Raw genomic sequence first — 18,755 nt, forward strand, 5'->3', positions numbered from 1 at the left:
GTAGCAAGTAGTGCATAGACCAAAAGATATGATACTGAAATGTGTGTTTCAGTATCATATCTTAAAATATGGAAAGAGCTGTATAAAACACAAGAAATTTCAAAGAACCAGGACAAACGATTACTGACATTCATAAGTGAAAGACGCCTTTGTCTTTAGATTAAATTTTGATGGCAAATAAAAAAAAACACATTTGATTAAATTTATTTATTTACAATGCATAAAACAGATTTTGAAATGAACAATTTCTCACTAAATATACTTCTAATATTTGTATTAACATAAAATTTTTGCAATAGGTTGGCAACAAACCAAATAATTGATGTAAAGAAACTTTACATGAATTAAAGAAATTTTAAAAGTACATATGTTTTTTAATGCAACTTTTTTCCTGTGGTAGATAATTAAAATCTACGAAACAATGTTGATAACGCATACAACAAGTGCTCTGGTTTTGTGTATTGATTTTTTCATGTCAAGATTTTTCTTTCGTTAGTTAATAATTTCACTTTTTGATTGCCTAGAAGCTAATATAGTTGGCTGAGAATTTAAATGTTTCTCTTTTAAAGAATTTCATGGATCTCCCTCTACTTCAAATATGTACCTTTTAGTTACAATAGTAGAATTTGATATTCTGGGAATTGTTTCCTGAAGTCAGAATGCTGAACTGTTCAATAAATAATCATCAAATGGTTTTCTGAGCAGTTTTCATGGATTGTTCTTTAAGACAATAAGGTGATAGGTAACGAAAATTCACGAAGTATTTCTTATTGTTTTGTATAATATAGTGTTGCTCTGTTTAGTCGTGATGGTTCAGCTATCATTCTTCTTATTATGATCATCTTTTTTATGTCTATTTTTATTTCTTTTAGATTAAACTGCAGTACATGTATTTGGTTTCCCAAGTGTGTTGGCCTTTCACTGTGTAGTTTTTGGTCTCTTTATTGGCTGAGTTGTGATGTAACATATAATTTAGAGAGGCTTCACAGCTTTAGAGCTATCAATGACAGTCTGATTTACAAACCCAACACTACAGATAAGGATAGGCCACAGAGGACAGATTCATGAAGCCTCATTAATGTGATTCAGTGATTTCATTTATCTAAAACACATTTTAAATGGTCTCATGTGTTTATGAGAGAATAGTAAACAGAATGTTAACTCTGCTTTATGTGAAACGATATGAAACAATCCTCCTCCAGAAAGATACACTTATCTTTTAGGTAAAGGCCCCACTGCAAGAAGTGCATAAAAATGAAAGGATTTGTACACTTTCTTAATGTACTTTGAAATATAAATGAAAATTCACTGTCAGCGGTGGAATATATGAAATGTACCATAAGCAACCACAAAGTCGCACTAGGAAAAGTGATACCAATGTGTCTTTTTATTGCTTTTGAAAATAAGTTCTTAATGATTAAGCTCACACACATTAGTATTTAAAGGTGGATATCAGACATTTATAGCAGGTATTTCCTTTGGTCATAAACATCACAGAGAGCAGACTTTGATACCATTTCAAATGAAATAAGAGCTGTGATAAGTAGTTCCTTTGAAAATGCAATCTAAGGATGAGTCCAGCAAAACTTTTAAATTAAAGGTCTTCATCTTACAATGTGCTTCAGACATTATTCTTATGCAATATATATAGATAATTACATGATTATTAAAGCTTCCCCTGCAGCTCAAATCTGGATCTTTGAGTGTTTTTAAGATGCTGTCTTCCAGCACAGAAAATACGCTTAAATCTTTCTAGTATTAAAAAAAATATTCACACATTTGGTGAAATTTGGACATATTAGCTAACTTTAGGAAATTATATGATTTGGGAATGAGAGGACTTAAATTTAATGTTTAATGTCTTAATACAAAATATGTTGTTTACTGAACCATTTCACAACAGTGTAAAAATTATGAATTTGGAGAATATTCAAATACATTCAGACTTAAGCTCAGAGTTTTCTTTCCTTCAGAGAGTCAATTAGTCTTACCCTTTGCCTCTGGAAAAGGCCTCCTCCTGTAACTTATAAGCAGGTTATCTGTTCCTGGGAGCGAAACAAATTTATTTATTCTGTCAATGGGTTTTGACTCGTAAACAAAGAGTACCACGAGATTAATTAACTTTGGTTGCATGGCAAAGATTTTGGAAAACAGGTCAATCTGATAATTAACCAAGAGACTGACAGTATCAAAACGCCACATCATGTCATGTTCATCACTTTTAACCCCTTCCCTGATACTTCACCTCACATCGCCTCCTAAAAATTTCTTCAATTATTCAGCAAATCTAAATTATTAACTGTCATGTGGGTCACGTCTCCACTGCCCACACATTTCCTGCAGACCAACCTCTCAATTTCTTGGTTGCCTGGTGGCCTGATTGTCTAACATGGATATTATTGATTAACATAGCAATCCCAGTCACGTATTCCACACCCTCCCATCGCCATCGGCAAAATGAAACACAAACTGTGACGATTAACTGAAGCCTGTATGTTTTCATTAATACTGGGTTCCTTATCCTCACTTATCCGAGCCAATCCCATCAAACACGCCCTCTCTCTACATGTCATATGTTTAAGACTGATTAGTTGTTTTGTTGAGTTTACCATATTTGGTAATAAAAACTATTCATATTTTGTTGGACTCATCCTGTAGAAACGATGATGATACAGAGTTTTTTCAAAAATTAAGACAATACCAGAAGAAGGAAGGAAATGTTGGAAAACTGGCCAGAAACTGTAACTTTATTTTCATTCATGACTCGTTGATAAAGATAATCTTTAGTCAAAGTAAAATTAGTAAAATGAAAACAGCTTGTAAAGTAAAAATAGTGCATTTAGTGTTTACAGTTGTCAAACACAGTACACCTTCACCATATCAGAAGCTAATCTATGCAGAATCTATGCATATCGCCAAGAGCCTCATATAGTGGTCTTTTTCATGATTATATATAACAGTACTTTTATTTTCATAAAGCTGCCTTGCAACATATCATTTTATAGATGATACCCCATTATGAACAATGCAGGCTTTGCATGAACGGCTAGGAGGTACTCATTCAGTTTTAATTTGTAATCATGGATTGTTCAAGCACATTGAGTCACAGATTGTTTTGTCAATAAAGTTGAATATCAAATAACTGTCACATAGTAGGTGGGAACCCACTTCTCATAATGAGAAGTGGGTTCCCTTGAACATATTTGCACATCAAACAGGGCAATAAATTTGAATGAATGATGTTAAAATGCGTAAATCCAGAGCAGTCGAAAACGAACATCCGATGAAGTTATGAGACAGATGTACAGCAGTCTTGATGACTGTGGTTGTAAATTTAAAAAGATGAGACGTCACACACACTGTTTACACCAGAAGGGTTGTTAAAGTCAACTCAGTCATAAATGTAGATGGAGTATATTTGAGGTGTTTGAAAGTTTAGAAAGCTCTTAACTTTCTTTTAAATATTAATTATGAACCATAACTGGTTAACGTAATGGTAGGATTTAAGAGGTCTCAGGATACTTTCTACACTACAATATAAACTAGAATGAACATCTGTTGTCTATTTTGTAATGATTAATAAAAAAATGCGACAATTTACCACAGAAAAAATATATTAAAGATGTGAATTTACTGCAGTTAACCAATTAATCAGTTTGTCCATTCGGAAGACCCATTTTTGCCCAAGCTTGAACTTCCCAATGTTTTGAGATGTCGCTTCAATATTTCTACATAATATTATTCCCAGAAGATACTTTCCAGCATCCCACACAACAGGATGCTGCCTCTGCTTTAAGGTTTTTTCAGGGTTTTCAAGGTTTAGAGTTTGTCTACGAAATGTAATCATGGTAATTCTACTTTTTATGTTGTTTTAGGGGTGAATCCTTCTTCCTCACTGACTGGCCTTTCAGTCAATGTCAATGCAGAGCTTATTTGACAGTGGTGTAGTGACCCTCTTTCTGGCTTTACCCAGCATCCTTACAAAGTCTTTTCCATTAATGCACATACATTGCACTAAAACTTGTCTGTTTCTTTCCTGATTGGTCCAATGGCTGGGCATTCCCATCTAGTTTATATTTGTCAAAAAAAATTTAAAGAAATGAGCACAGTTTCTCTATGCATCTTTAAATTGTTCCCACAGTTCTCTTCTCTTCTTGTTTTGATTTCTTTTCATTTTCTCTTGAGACAGAAAGTTTGAGGTATTGCCTTAAAACACACCTGTTTGTGTTGCTCCACTTAACTCAGATGCTGAGAATTACCAGTCGGAATAACCTCTCAGAAGCTTACAAACCCATGACTTCATAAACTGGGTTTCCCAAATTGAATCATTTTTTAAAAAAATGTTAAATTGAGGAAAAAAATAAAACAATTTCCCTGTTCTCTGTAATTATTATCCAGCCGTTACAAAGTCTAAATAATCTGGAAAATTCTAAGATAAAACATAGGTAGATGACCATCTTCATCCCTTTTTGATGGCTGCCTTTAGCAAAATAATATATCATCATACAAAGCTCTCATGATCTCAAATGACAGCAAGTATACTGCTCTCCATGGATTTCAGTTCTATTTATAATCTTTAAGATGCCATGAAACCCAAGATTCACATCTTACAGATGCACAGATTACACATCTTCAGCAACTTTCAATATGAACCAAAATCTTAGAGAAATTTATCTGACATATTGTTTGATCTGTACCAAAAATAATAAAGGCAGCTGTCAAGGCCAAAAAGGGTTTGACTTGCAAGGTGTGTCTGATAAAATCACTTTTGAGCATAAGCCAAGCCTTTGTACAATAATGACTGACAAAAGAAGAAAAGAGCAATTAAAAAGGAAACTGAAAACAAAAAATAAAAACAGGTTTTAAAGTTTAGGGTTGAAGATAGGGTCAAGATTGTCAGTCAGACACTAAATGTGTTCTGGACAATATACAAGCATGACAATGACACCTATGGCCTGCAGCAAAATGAGAATCATGTTCAGTCAGTTACACCCTGAATTTTCTGATATTTTAAAGTAAAAAAAAACAGCAATATACATAAGTCTTATTATCCATGTTAATAGCATTTGTCACACAAACTTTCTCCAGTGTTTTAAGGGTGAAGTGACAATTACAGTTTTTTTCACTCTACATGGAGGAACCCTAGCTCTACACTTTTTACTATGACAAAAACAAATGTTCTTGACGCTTCAGGGGTTAATTATGTGTTGATCTCACATTTTTGGTATCAGTGCTTTTGAACATTTTTTAACAGGCAGCAAAGGTTTGTACACTGAGCATTTCACTGAATTTCTTCCGTCGAAATCATATCCTTATCCAACACAGACCAGAATGACTTTGTAAAAGGGCAGTTCTTAAAGGATAATTACTTTTCTGTATTTCTTACACGTATTAAAAGTAAGCAATAATTAGGGATAGAGGGCAACAGTGAATTGAAGATGCTCAGAACAATTGCCAGTATTTAGACTCATGGTTTCTTCATGGTGTGTGTGTGAAAAATTGGGCTTCGTGAGCTCGTTAAAAAGCCTCCCAGATGTGTTGGTGGCATGCCAAATGCTCACAGAGATGTGTGAGTGCTGGTAGGTTTCATGCCACACCACAACAAAATCAGTGTATATTTTGGGTTTGCTATGTTCAATCCTTGCTATCTTTCAGGTGTTTGAAAAACTGTTTCACTTTTGGAAGGTCACAGGTCTGTGTTTTAATTTAGAAGACTGACAAAAAGGGCAAACCTGCAAACCTGCAAAAAAGGGCAAAATATATCTATAGATGTTTGGTCTGTAATGTATAACCCCTCCTTCTTTTTCAATGTGGCCACTTTCATTACCTAAAGGTTTTCACAGTGACAATTCTTAACACGCAGAGTCAAGCAGGTCTCAAATCCTTCAGAGGAGTCTGGCTCGTTTGCTTTTTTGTGATAATTAATTCAGATCTGACCAGGCAGGAAGGCAAATCAAATCAAATAAACAACTGCTTATGCACAACTGCAAAACAGCAATCCATCCATTCAAGATCCAATAAGCCATATTTTCTCCTCAAATTGCTGTGGAGAGCTTAACAAGTATTCGATATAGGCCAGGATGGTATTTGTGCATGGATTTATTGCTCTGCCTTAGGAGTCTTATTTGCAGCATGTCTGTCCAAACCTGCAGTTTTCTGTGATTAGCACTTTTTATTTTTCCGTTGTTTGAAATGTAGGCCCAGCAGGTATTTTAAACTTTAATCAAAACTTAATAAGGTGTGAGCAGCTGAACTTTTTAACAATGAGATGCTATATGTGGCTCTGTCGTCATCCATGAATCTGCTGGTAACTGTTTAACCCACAACAGCAGACCACTGAGCACCAGAGCCATAAAAATAATCAGACAGATGATGAGGTCAAAGGAGAATTTATGAATTGCTCTTTAGGACCTTATAAAACCTTATCAGTACTCATTAACTCATGAGAAAAACTTGGCTCCCATTTGTAGGAACTCTGGTCACATGACTGCTTGACTCCTGGGCTTGAGGGTTTAAAAGGAAGCCTGTGGAAGGAGAAAAACCAATTAGACTTAGCTGAGCATCTGCTGAGAACAACTAAGAGACCAAAGAAGCTGCAAAACAAGCTGCTGCCAACTACCACCATGAAGACCACCTTTGCTGCCGTTGCTCTCCTTGTTCTGGCTCTTGGCTTGACCTCTGAGGCTGTGGAGGTTGAAGTAAGTGATTATGAGGATTATTACATACTTTATTACATACTTCCTTCATCACAGAGGAAACATCATGTAGCTTTCTACCATGTGGCTTGGGCTACAGAAGTCTATGTATCTTATTCTTTGCACATATTTTGTCAATGAGTCATTAATAACAACTAAATCTGCTTTTTCCTTCAGGAAAATGGATTGGTTTTCTCTCTAGAGGCAGTAAAAAGGCTTCAGGAGCTATCGGAGAGCAGAGCCATGACCGGCCAACTGAACCCGAGGTTCAGGACGAGCCCCATTTCACTCTGTGCTGAGCCCATGCTGCCCCAGGAGCTGCTGCCCCTCTGCAAGCAGACAGGAGGGTCTGCATCTCTGGTCAGACTAGGTAAGATGATTAAAAACTGAGCAGCTCATTTAAATTTTAAGCACAAATAGCAAGTTATTGATATGAAATTATGTGAATAATGTGTGACTGAGCTCTCATCTCTCTGATTTTTGCCTTAATTTCAGCTGCGGTTCCCATGGATGTCTGTGAGATCTGTGCATTTGCTGCCTGCACTGGATGCTAAACTCCCATTGCAAGCCAGAAACCTCTTGCCTCGCTTTAGGCTGGTGATCTTTTTGTCCTCCTAACCCCTTTAAAACCTAATAATTATTTTTCCCTGAAATGATGAGCCAAAGGCTTTATCCCTGATGTTCTGCCTCAGGGCACTTGATATATTTTTAAATATCTATCAGACCAAAAACTGGCCATAAAATATATTAATCAGACTGAGGAAAGTTTAGAAAACTGTTACTATAGCGTATTGACAGGGTTTTTTTATCATTCAACTGACAGCTCTTGCCAAACAATTTATTTTGGATTTTACATTGGATGTTACATTTCTCTTACCTTGCTTTACATATTTAAAGAAATGTTTTCTTTTTGCCTTTTTATACTATTGTTATTTTAAATAAAAAGCATTCATTCAATGACCTTGTACATATTGTGCTTTTTCTTAAAAAGTGTGTGTGTTGCAGCAAATACATGTCCACCCCAAGATGCCACCTAGGGTGGTTGCTCATGTCGCCCATATCAGAAACTGCCACTAATTACAATTAATACAACTCGTTTTACAGCCAAGTAGATAGCCAGCACTTTAAACATTGTAACAATAACACTTTCTATGAAATTCATCAAAAAAAAAAAAAAACTTTAAGAAAATAAAATTATCAGAAAGCAAAAAGTCCTTGTTCTTTTATTCAGGTCTGATTCTATCCTGTTTTAAACATTTGTTATGGCAGTGGAGACAGTTTTCCATTATTTTACTAAGATGAGACAAAATGCCATAGTTTAGTTCAAAAGTGAAGCCAAAAGTGAGGCAAAATCACAAGGAATGCATATTACAATATAAAACATTTTATTATTTAGTTTATTAAATTAATTTGAACCTGTACATGTACATACATACACTGGCTGCTACTAAGAATATCGTTTTACACTGGATCATTTAGAGACCAAGTATAACAGAGGATGAGTTATTATTATGATTACAAATGACTTGGAAAACAAAACTTTTGCTTATTTACTGGGAAGAATGAACTGATAATGAAGGTCTCTGAGCAAGTGTTAAACTTATGGAACTGATAATGGAGGTTTTGGTGAAGATGTTTTTTCTTCTCTTTCCAACCAAAACTCATTTGAACCAGGTTTGATTTAGGGACAGAGCTGCCAGTCAACCAGAGACGGGAGAAACTTACAGAAACTCCCTACAGGAGAGAGATTGGTCTAAGGCTCCATGTACATAACTGATAAGATAAAAAAGGAGAATTGTATGTGTTAAGTTTCACTTCTTCTTCCTCCTTCTCTCTTGCTTTTCTTTTCTCACATGTTGATATTTACTCTGATTTTCTAAATAAAATATCCAAAGACAAATGCACATTTCTCTCATTGATTCAGTGTATCACTCTCTCTCCCAAAACGAAAAAGGATTTTCCTAAACGCAGACAAAAGCAAAGTGTGGCCTAGAAAAAGTAATCACCCTATGCATTATAAATTAGTTTTCAGTGTGTATTGTTAAAAAAAACAAAAACATTTTATCAATTAAAACATTTTCCTCAAACAAAAGAATGATAGTACACAGCCATGTATGTATTGGAAATTATTAATAGTTTACATTATTATAAAATTAAACTGTCTTAGCTCTTCCAAACTACTTTTCCAATACTTCTACACAAAAAATTTGTTCACACACAGCTTTTTATAAACTATTCTTCGTATTTTAAAAATAAACAATATTCAACACACCACATGATGGTGCTCAGGGCACACTCAACCAGCTGACTTGATTTTAAGGTCTATATGATTACGTTCAAATGAAAGCAAAATAATGGGGGAGATCCTTTGTAGATGCAGTACTTTCACGCTACTACAGCCTCAAGATTGTTAGAAAAACTCGAACAAACAACCATAAAGTCTAAAAGTCACATTTATTAAATTACCTCCAGCTCACCTGAGGTTAGTTGATTACTCTGTTACTAAAATATTTGTTTACAACAGCCCTAGAAAATACCATATCTTGCATCTGCATGACATGTAACACCTACACACTGAAATTTGTATTCACAATTCAGCAATGTAAATAATTCATTTTGTGTAGCTAAATTACATTATCATACAGCTCAGAGTCCCAGTGGTTCTTGGCATGTCAGCAAATCCTCAAACCTGTTAATCTAATTGGCTAACAGATAGCTTAATTAAGAAACCATATGGAGAAACTCAGGCTCGGATTGCTGCACTGAAAAATTGGGAATTAAAATTTGAATAGGTTGTCAAGTGTTGGTTGTTCTATTCTCGAAGTGTATTTAATTAAAGGTAAGAATTAGAAGCAGAGTGGAGTTATTCTAGGATAACTAATTCAAAAGTTCTGTATGTTTCAGTACCAATATGGCTAAAAATAATTAGTTATGCAGTGCTGAGATGAAAAAGTAAAGGTAAACTATGGTCAAAACTTTCAAGTGTAATAAAAGCATATGCATGACTTTTACAGCTGACATTCTTCTCCTGTTCCTTTTTTCCACAGCAGCTAATTGCCCCATGAAAGCAGCAGCTACTAATGAGTTACATAATTCTAAATCAAAGTCAGTGAAAATTGATTGCCTTGTTGATTTTTCCAAGCAACATTTTTAGTCTGCTATTGCATGTGTGTGTTTCTCAAGTTTCTTTTAAATTTATGACAGAACAACTGATGTTTATATATACTGCATTATGATCACACACAGAGACAGAAAATAGACTTTTTATTTAAAAAATGCATTCAATTGGGATGTTTTCCACAAGAAGATAAATTCAACATAGCACATTTCTATGATAAATAACATAAGTTATGACTTATGTATTGATTTGTTGTGGCTATAAACCACAGATCATGAGAAAAACGTTCATGTTGTTTTGGACAGAGGTGTTAACTTTTACAACCATGTGTATACAACCACTTTTACAACCATGTCCAATCAGTAATCCAATTGAGTTACATGAGTTACATGCAGTGTAACTCAATTTACTATCATTGGAAAAATTTTGCTAGAATTAAAGATTTCTTGTGATGGCCAAGTCTATGGTTTCACTCCAGGTTGAATGCACTTTTGCACATTTTATTCATCCAAACACATTGACACTTGAATTTGGAATGACATTTTAAATACAGTTGTTCTATTTGTAACCATGAACATTCAGCTACTCATGTATTCATTGTTCATCTTTGTTTGTGCTTAATACTAATGAAGCTATAGGCATAAATTCAAACTATTCATCTCACCTGTCCAATCAAAGATATCATCATGCGCCTCGATTCCAACATATCAGTGACGGTCATCTCCTCCAATCATCGAGCGTCACTTGGTGCTTAGTTTATTAAGAAACTTAGCTGTACTATGTTGTTAGTTGTAGTTACTGGTTGTAGTGACTTTTGTTACCTCTATTTTGTCGCAATGGTGTTGTCAGCCAGCATGTATTCACACTTTGTGTCATTTCTTTGTTAAGTCAGTTATGTTTTGTTTGTACAGTCACTTAGTTTTGCTTCTTGACATTATTTATGAGCACATTCATTTTTTGTAAATATGTTTAAAAAAACAATTTTTCTAATGATTCCAGTGACTCAATTTCCTCTCGGCCCATCACTCTTGTCATCACATGACACAGAAAAATTGGTGCATGAATTTATGTCCAGTAGGTAAGATTACTGCTCTGATGTATTTGCTGGTAGAAAAATCAATCAGGCAGCTGCAGCTCGTTCAAAATGCTGCTTAAAGAGCAACACAAAGGAAAATGGATCCTATTATGATTCTTAAGTCACTGCACTTAGAATTAGATAGATGTAAACTTTTGCAGTTGGTCCATAAAGCAATAAATTCTGCAGCTGTTTTCTCAGTTTCTCATGAATGATAAAGAAATGGCCTGACAATTATACCAGCATATCAACATTAGTTGTATTGTTTGTTTGTTTTTACACTGCAGTACTTTTAAAATCTTAGAGGGTTTTTTTTTATTTCGATGTTTATCCTGTGTTTATTCTCCCCTTAAACCTTCATTTTCTGGTCTCTATCTGCTCAAAGTTTCATCTCACCATGCAGTGGCATGCCTAATAGGTTCATTTATGATTCAAAATTGGCTCGCGATTTGAGACGTGAAAGTGCATGGTCCTCTGACTCTGTCATGGTCCCATGATGGATTGGACACCTGTGCTTGTTCTAATGCTAATGAAAGCATGCATATGCACTGAGCAGTCTCCCATTTAAAATTCAGTCAAATACAACGCTTATTTTGAGGAGAAACTTTTAAAGGGAAATTTGTGGACAAAACTGAGAACAGGAAACTGATGAATGTGTGGAGAGCTGTGGTGCAGCTGATATAAATTGTATTGCAACACAGCCTTGAGCGCAACAAGGTCTCAATTAAATCACTCCCACACTCCAACCATGAACTGGCTTTTCATTGCTGATCAAATAAATCCAGACTCTGACTCACTGTTACATCACAGATGCAGAGACAGGGAGACACAAACGTTCTCTGTTCAAAAGTACAATAGGCTATAATACATCCATTTTATCATTTTCTAATTTTGGGGGAATGTAGGTTTATTTATTCTTGGAAAACTTTTTTTGGATATCAAAAATGTTCAATCAGTAATCCAATTTTGTACAACAAGGCTGTTTTTCTCCCACCCATTCCTTTGGTCTGTCAATGAACTGCTCTATGGGAAAAGAATAGAGAACAAACAGTGAACGGCTTAAACTGTCATGTTTGTGGTAGTAGGTGGTGAGGAAGATGCTGTTGACCCAGGTTGAAATGAAGAAATTATCAATTTAATGATGGCGAAGTCAGAAATACCAAGTCCAGGCAGCACAGAATGAGCTGAAGGCTAATAGCTCAATGCTGGTAGAAACTGGTAAAACAAGAGACGTCTGACAGCAGACTTGACATGACTAAACAGATTAGACAAGGACCCTACAATGACCACAGGTGGTCATTGTAGGGTGACCACCTAACAATGACCACCTGCTCCCATAGAGCAGTTCATTGACACACCAAAGGAATGGGTGGTAGAAAAACAGCCTTGTTGTACAAAATTGGATTACTGATTGAACATTTTTGATATCCAAAAAAAGTTTTCCAAGAACTCATTGTAGGTGGTCACCCTACAATGTCATTTTGTCATTTTAGAATCTCTCATGTATGGATTAAATACACACAAGGTGACCAGGGAAACGAGACACAGCTGGGACCAATGAAGGGGTAGACAGGACAACACAGAGACTCAATAGACACAGAAACCTAACTGAATACACAGAAGAAACAAAATCCTTACATAAACTCTAAATATTTAAATGTTTAAACTCTTTGCTTGGTTATAAAGATGGTATTTCTAGGTCAAGCAAACCACAATTTAAAGGTCTTGCAGTCGACTATTTCAGTACAAATCTGCTGAAATTATTTTTAAAACACACTGATTCTTGTTGTGTATGAAAGCATTCTCATCTACTTTTTTACGTTTTTTTGTTTTGCTCCTAAATTGTGCATTTTGTTCTTGTCTGGACTGCCTGGACTCCACTGCATCAAGTTGTCTCATTCAGCTGGCAGCATACAGCGAAAGAACTGTTGCACAATTGAAGATTTTTATGACAACTGAAAGTGACAAAGTTACTTGATTGTGCTATAAAATGCCTCTGTGTGCCTGGAAAAACACATAGTGAACCTTTAATCATTGTCCTGTTCTTAAACAGTTTGTTGTCATAGTGAAATTGTTAGGAAATAAATTTCTTCTATTTACTTTACCTGACAACAAAGGTCATGTACAACTTGTTCAATATTTTTTGCCTCTTTCAGCAAAAGTATAAATGAAAGATTTTGTTTATTTGTGCTTGAAATAAGAAACTGAATTCTAACTTATTCTAATTTGTGTTAAAAGATTGGGATTGTATGAATTCTAATAAGTTTTAAATATTTTATCCTACTACATGGAGTTACAGTAACTGGACTGAATTTTCAACTTTTATATAATTAATCATTTATTTGATTTTATATTGCCCTTTACTGGCCAAAGCACTTCATGCTCAAACCACATTCACCCAACAAAACAATACATTCATAAATCAACACACCAACTGGTAGGCAATATGGTATTATGTGTATTGCACATAGACAAATCAACATCTGATATAAAAAGCATATTTACTTTAATTTACTATTTTTATTTGAATTGCATTCACAAAAACATCTGTTCTTAATGAGTAAAAACACTGCAGTGTTGCAAGTGGGAATTCCAGACACTTGCAAATATTATAAACACTTCAATAAATGACCTACATGATTCCGCTCCTTACACACACAGTTTGTTTGTCATCCAACAGCTCTGCAGCTTCTATCTGTGAGAAAAGTCAATAGAAGAGATTTATTAGATGGCACTGAGGGATGTTGAGAGTTAGTTTTTAATCCAAAGTCAACACTGGGTTATGATGATTCCACAGAGACCCAAGATAAGTGGTTAAAACACATGACAGTAGAGACACCATAAACAAAAAAAGAGGATCTAAAGCACTCACTGTATATTGGAATAGCCTTTGATTATCTTTCTGAAGTCTCCATTCTTTTACAACCCGTGTCTTTCTCACTCTCAGGTGTCCGTGTTAATAAATCACTTAACAATCTGTGCTACCACTTTATAAAGAGGCTGTGAAGGAATCCAGAGATCACAGAAGAAACTCTGCTTGAAACTGAGAGGTATCGCGAATCATCTGAAAATGAGGGTACTCGCTGTTGTCCTTGTTTTGGTTCTTTGTGTGTGGAGGGGAACTTTGAGTGTGCAAGTCATGGTATGTAAAATATATATTTTTTTACTTTTTTATTTTCTGAATTATTTTCTTACTGGTTCACACTTGCATGTGTTCTTTTAATGCAGATCTTTCTAAATAGCCTTTCCAATTTTGTTGAATTTAAAAAATAGAAATGAATTGCTCAAAGACAACTTGTAAAGAAATATTTTTCTAACTCTCTGTATGTTGAAGATTGGGGTTGTGCAACACATTTATTATACCTACGGCCTGTTCTCGAACTTTCCTCTGCAGGTTGGGGACAGGAGTTTTCCCTTTGAGGCAGTGAAGCAGCTGAAGGAACTGATTGACTTGGAAGACAACCTTAACCCTCACCTCATAGAGACAAGTACCACTGCCGTTTGCGCCCACCCTCTCCTGCCTCAAGTCTTTCGCCCAGTGTGCCAAGGGAAGGGCGCGGGAATTATTTTCTCGCGACTTGGTAAGGACAAGATGTTTGGGATTCTTTAGGCCACATAATTATGGGTTTTATCATAAAATGCTCTTTTCCCAAATCCACTTAATCCACTTTTTGACTTTCATAAAAATGCAAACAACTTGTCTTTGTTGTTTTAGAAGTTCTTGAATAGAAAAAGTCACTCAGGCTGCCTATGGAAAAATATTACTCGAATTTCTTTACAATAGGAAGAATTACTCAAAAGTAAAAAAAAAAATTAAAAACTTTCAATGTTTTGCAATTTTTCTGAAAGTTTAGGAAAGCTGACAAAGTCCCAAAAGTCCCAAAGCTCAATCTTATAGCCTAGGGAGGATGTTTAATGCGTTAAATGATAACATTAAATAACAGTATATTCACAAAAGACCAAACAAATATTTTTTTATAGAATAGTCACCTCTCAAAAAAAACTGGCAAATTCAACATAAGGCTACAAAAATCAATCTGAATGAACAACAAGAGATTTTCCACCTGACAAAGAGACCAAAATAAAGATGTTCGATCACAATGCACATTGTCATGTTTGGTAAAACCCCCTAAAGAAGATATCAGTTCAAACACCATATTCAAACTGAATAGAAATTTTAACTGAATTTTACCATCTTTGCAGAGATTGAGTAAACTTTGTACCCTGAAGTACTACAAAGTCTCATGTGAGGTTGTCTTTTTGGCAGCTTAAACTTTGCAAAAACTGGGTCATAGAACAGGACACATAACCCAAACTACAGCAATGGATGTAAAACAGAATGGTGAAATAAGAACAGTTATTATACTGGTTCAGTCAAAGTCCAACCTCACCCACATAGTGGAATTTATTATTATTATTATGTTCTGCATAGATGAATTCCAATAAACCTAAAAAAAACTGAAACAATATACAAAAAGAGATTCACCATATCCTTCCACAAGGATTTGAGACTCCTAAAAACACTCCGATTTATCTGGTTGTGGCAATGTTTTGAAATAATAATTTTCAAAGGTTGTACTTCTGTTGTTTTTGTCATTTTAGAATCTCTCGTGTTTATACACTGAGCAAAGATTTACACAATAACAAATCGCCTCTAAAAACAGAATAATTTGTTTTATTTGCATAAAACCTTCAGAGGTTGCACTCTTCTTTTACGTCAACTTTTATAATTTTATTGTATTGAATGTGGTAGTTTGGGGAAAGGGTTGTAAGAAGTAAATTTACTCTATAAGCAATCTTCTGTTCTTGATTGAAATCAATAAATGTGCTTCCTAAAATGTCAGATTGTTTAATATCAACTGGGCTTCTCGAACACCTGCGCTCCTATTTTTCTTTTAGCACAGAAGTCTATTTCTGACTTTTGAGACAATAATACAGGAAAGGCCTCCTTCCGAGAATTCCAGCTTAACCTTTAGGTTTATCGCTCACACACTCTCCTTAAGAGTTTTGCTTGGATACTGACACTACACACACGCTTTGGTTAGTTTACTCAAATGCATTCCTAGAGTTCAAAGTTTACACATTGTATTATCCACACCCTGCAACTCCTGTGCCATAAAGTACCTCTGGAATTATAATGCCAGAGAAGGGGCTTGTGAAAACTGAGCAAATAGTCTTTGGGGCCCTTTGAACCTTATCAAGCAGCATAATTAAACTTTGCAAAAACTGTTCTGAAAGGGAAATGGACCCCTTTATAATTATAGGCAACATTTAATTAAACTTAAAAGTTGGCGTATGATAGAACAAGGTTGAATGAATGCTTATTTACCCTTTGTTTTTTGTTTCTTCAGTGCACATCATCATGTCATCCGATCCTTGTGAGATATGTGCCAACCCTTCCTGCTTTGGATGTCTGGACTGAAAGTCCCATCTGCTAGATGCTCAAACACATTGATTGAGAGCCTCAAGGGACACTCATCTTCAATCGCTTCATTTTCCACATCTCTATGTTTAAGGCATCCATGGAAATAACAAAACCCACCCTGTCACCCAGCAATAATCCCCAAAGGCCCCATGGCTCAGTGGTCAACAGAATGAATTTTGGATAGCAGTTACATTTAAAAATTATTAGATGTGATATTTTTATACATTCACATTGCAGATGTTGGTGATTATCTATCATTGCCTCAACGTTTGTTTCAGATATTTACCACATCACTTGAATAAGACATTCAATTTGGTAGAAAGCCAATGAAGTGGCAACTACATGTAACATAGACTTTGCATGTTTATTATTGGGCTTATGTTTGGACACTCATGGTGACGCGACGCCTTTAATCACAGCTTCCACGGAAGTCACTCATCTACCCTTCAGACAATCTTCATTTAGTTTTATTTAAAGCTGCTCTCCAGCCTGCGTCGCCTCTAAATTGCAGCCGCTCATCTATAAACTGCACAACCAAATGAGTCTAATGGATCAGTTAATGGATAGATCAAATGAAAGAGGTGAACCATAACAATTACTCTAAAAAGCAGTGGTGACTCATGCATGTTTGTACCAGTTTGTTCCGACAAAATCTACATGACAATGTTTCCAAATAAAAAATATGATTTATTGCTTTGGTTAATGCTGTCCTTTTACTTACAATTCCAACAAATGCTGTAATTGGGACATTACTAAAATGTTTATACCTTTGTAAAAGAAAATGCAAGCATCCATCTATCCATCTACTTATTCCAGTAGTGGGAGAAACCAGAAATCCACACGTCTCTTTTTCCACTCTTCAGTTCATTCTGGAGAGTGTTTCTGTGGAAAACAGTCATAGTCCCTCCAGTGCTTTTCCAGGGTTATCCCAGGGTCAATTGGGATGTGACAAAAAACCTCCAAAGGGAGCAGTCTGAGACATTTTGATCACATCCCTCAACCACTTCATCAGTCTCAGTTTTTAGGAGAATTCAAACCCTAAGCAGACTGTTTTTATGAACTTGAACAAAAATAGAAAAGAGGGAGACCTCTTGAGTTAGTTCAGTCTTTGATTTTTGTCAATGCTGGACAACTGTCGCCCTCTCGCGTTAATTCACTGACATTACAACCAAGTAAAGGATATCAACGTTTAAAACCGAAAGGTATCCGAATTTAATGCGCAGTCATTTGAAGAGCGCCTGTTTACACGACAATTTCTGGTGAAAGTGGAAGAGTTTAGTTATGTTTACATGAAACCACCGAATGTTTCCTCTGACAACGGCACAGTTTGACAACGGGTTCCAGAGTGCAATGGTTCTGAAACATACAGGTATTCTGAAAACGGAATAAATGGTCCTGGCTCATGCATAGTATAACGCTTAACAGCTTCTTCCTACAATCCACAGAAGAAAAAACGACTGACAATGCTGGTGTTACTGTAATTTGTTTCTCCAAGGTGACAAAATACACGCGCTTGTTCAGCGCTCTTATCCAGTGAACTACGGACACCGTGAAAGCTCAAACAACGTGTTTCTGCAAAGTTATTCCACTTTTTTCCAGCTGCGCCCTACTCAGACACACATAGTGCCTATTGTCCCCCATTATCTGATGGGGAAACGTGCTTTCAAGAAGAGCTTTTGTTTTTTAAACACATGCGCACTAAGTTCCAAAGAACCTAGCACCAACTACTGGCGTGGCGAGAGCATTACACCTTTTCGATGTGTACCGTTACAAAGATTGTTTGTATGAATGTATTCATGGAAATGTGTTAACAAAAATGGAACAAAACTGATATTTTCGTTGGATCATTGTCATGTAAACAGGGCCTAAGTAAACAAATGAAACGTAAAACTTCTATTACGCATGTCAGTTATAATGAGTAGTACAATAGTCGTTCTTGCTCAGTGAACATCTCCAGCGTGTTAAAGCCATTTTGAAGCTGAGTGAAAGCCCCTAAGAAACTCGCTGCAAAATAGCGCAGTAGCGTGTCAACATCACAAAACTGAAGGAAGAAAAAAAGGGAAATTATTACGTCAGACACGGATCTGGGGATCCTATGGTTCCGCTGTGGCTCGTTGGTCTAGGGGTATGATTCTCGCTTAGGGTGCGAGAGGTCCCGGGTTCAAATCCCGGACGAGCCCTATTTTACCGTCCAGATTTCTGCCCGAAGTGATTGATACATAATGTCGACACAACCCATGCATTTAGTATCGATATTATAGAAATGTATTGAAAGTAGTATATCAAAGTTAGTCATAGTTTTTTTTGTAATCATACTGTTGTGACAGTATTGCAGCTATTATCTTGAGTTTTGATGTTTTAGTAACGATAAATTAATCATGAAATATATCTCAAAAGACGTTTGTTTTGATGGTATCAAGACAGTGTTAGTTTTCATCTCAA

General features: G+C 35.6%; 2 protein-coding genes and 1 non-coding gene across 3 annotated transcripts; all 3 read left to right on the top strand.

The window, feature by feature from the left end:
* Positions 1 to 6,540: 6,540 nt before the first annotated feature.
* Positions 6,541 to 7,652, top strand: si:ch211-220m17.5 (guanylin family protein). The gene is made up of 3 exons (XM_055050323.1): positions 6,541 to 6,698; positions 6,873 to 7,065; positions 7,191 to 7,652. Exons 1-3 carry the CDS (start codon positions 6,624 to 6,626, stop codon positions 7,247 to 7,249), a joined length of 327 nt encoding a protein of 108 aa, XP_054906298.1. The 5' UTR covers positions 6,541 to 6,623; the 3' UTR covers positions 7,250 to 7,652.
* A 6,246-nt stretch (positions 7,653 to 13,898) lies between these two features.
* LOC129372774 (guanylin-like) lies at positions 13,899 to 17,016 on the top strand. The gene is made up of 3 exons (XM_055050279.1): positions 13,899 to 14,030; positions 14,283 to 14,469; positions 16,240 to 17,016. The coding sequence occupies exons 1-3, from the start codon at positions 13,959 to 13,961 to the stop codon at positions 16,308 to 16,310; spliced, it is 330 nt and encodes a 109-aa protein (XP_054906254.1). The 5' UTR covers positions 13,899 to 13,958; the 3' UTR covers positions 16,311 to 17,016.
* Positions 17,017 to 18,421: 1,405 nt separating this feature from the next.
* Positions 18,422 to 18,493, top strand: trnap-agg (transfer RNA proline (anticodon AGG)). Its single transcript has one exon. It is a non-coding gene; the product is annotated as a tRNA-Pro (tRNA).
* Positions 18,494 to 18,755: the final 262 nt, after the last annotated feature.

The sequence above is a fragment of the Poeciliopsis prolifica genome, unplaced genomic scaffold (assembly GCF_027474105.1).
Source record: "Poeciliopsis prolifica strain line A6 unplaced genomic scaffold, Auburn_PproV2 SCAFFOLD030, whole genome shotgun sequence".
Taxonomy (NCBI): Eukaryota; Metazoa; Chordata; class Actinopteri; order Cyprinodontiformes; family Poeciliidae; genus Poeciliopsis; species Poeciliopsis prolifica.

Excerpts from the sequence above, each read along its gene's own strand:
- si:ch211-220m17.5 (XM_055050323.1), top strand. The coding sequence starts at position 6,624 with ATGAAGACCACCTTTGCTGCCGTTGCTCTCCTTGTTCTGGCTCTTGGC. Across the intron at positions 6,699-6,872 it reads CTGAGGCTGTGGAGGTTGAA|GAAAATGGATTGGTTTTCTC; the intron begins GTAAGTGATTAT and ends TTTTTCCTTCAG. Across the intron at positions 7,066-7,190 it reads TGCATCTCTGGTCAGACTAG|CTGCGGTTCCCATGGATGTC; the intron begins GTAAGATGATTA and ends CCTTAATTTCAG.
- LOC129372774 (XM_055050279.1), top strand. The coding sequence starts at position 13,959 with ATGAGGGTACTCGCTGTTGTCCTTGTTTTGGTTCTTTGTGTGTGGAGG. Across the intron at positions 14,031-14,282 it reads CTTTGAGTGTGCAAGTCATG|GTTGGGGACAGGAGTTTTCC; the intron begins GTATGTAAAATA and ends TTTCCTCTGCAG. Across the intron at positions 14,470-16,239 it reads AATTATTTTCTCGCGACTTG|TGCACATCATCATGTCATCC; the intron begins GTAAGGACAAGA and ends TTGTTTCTTCAG.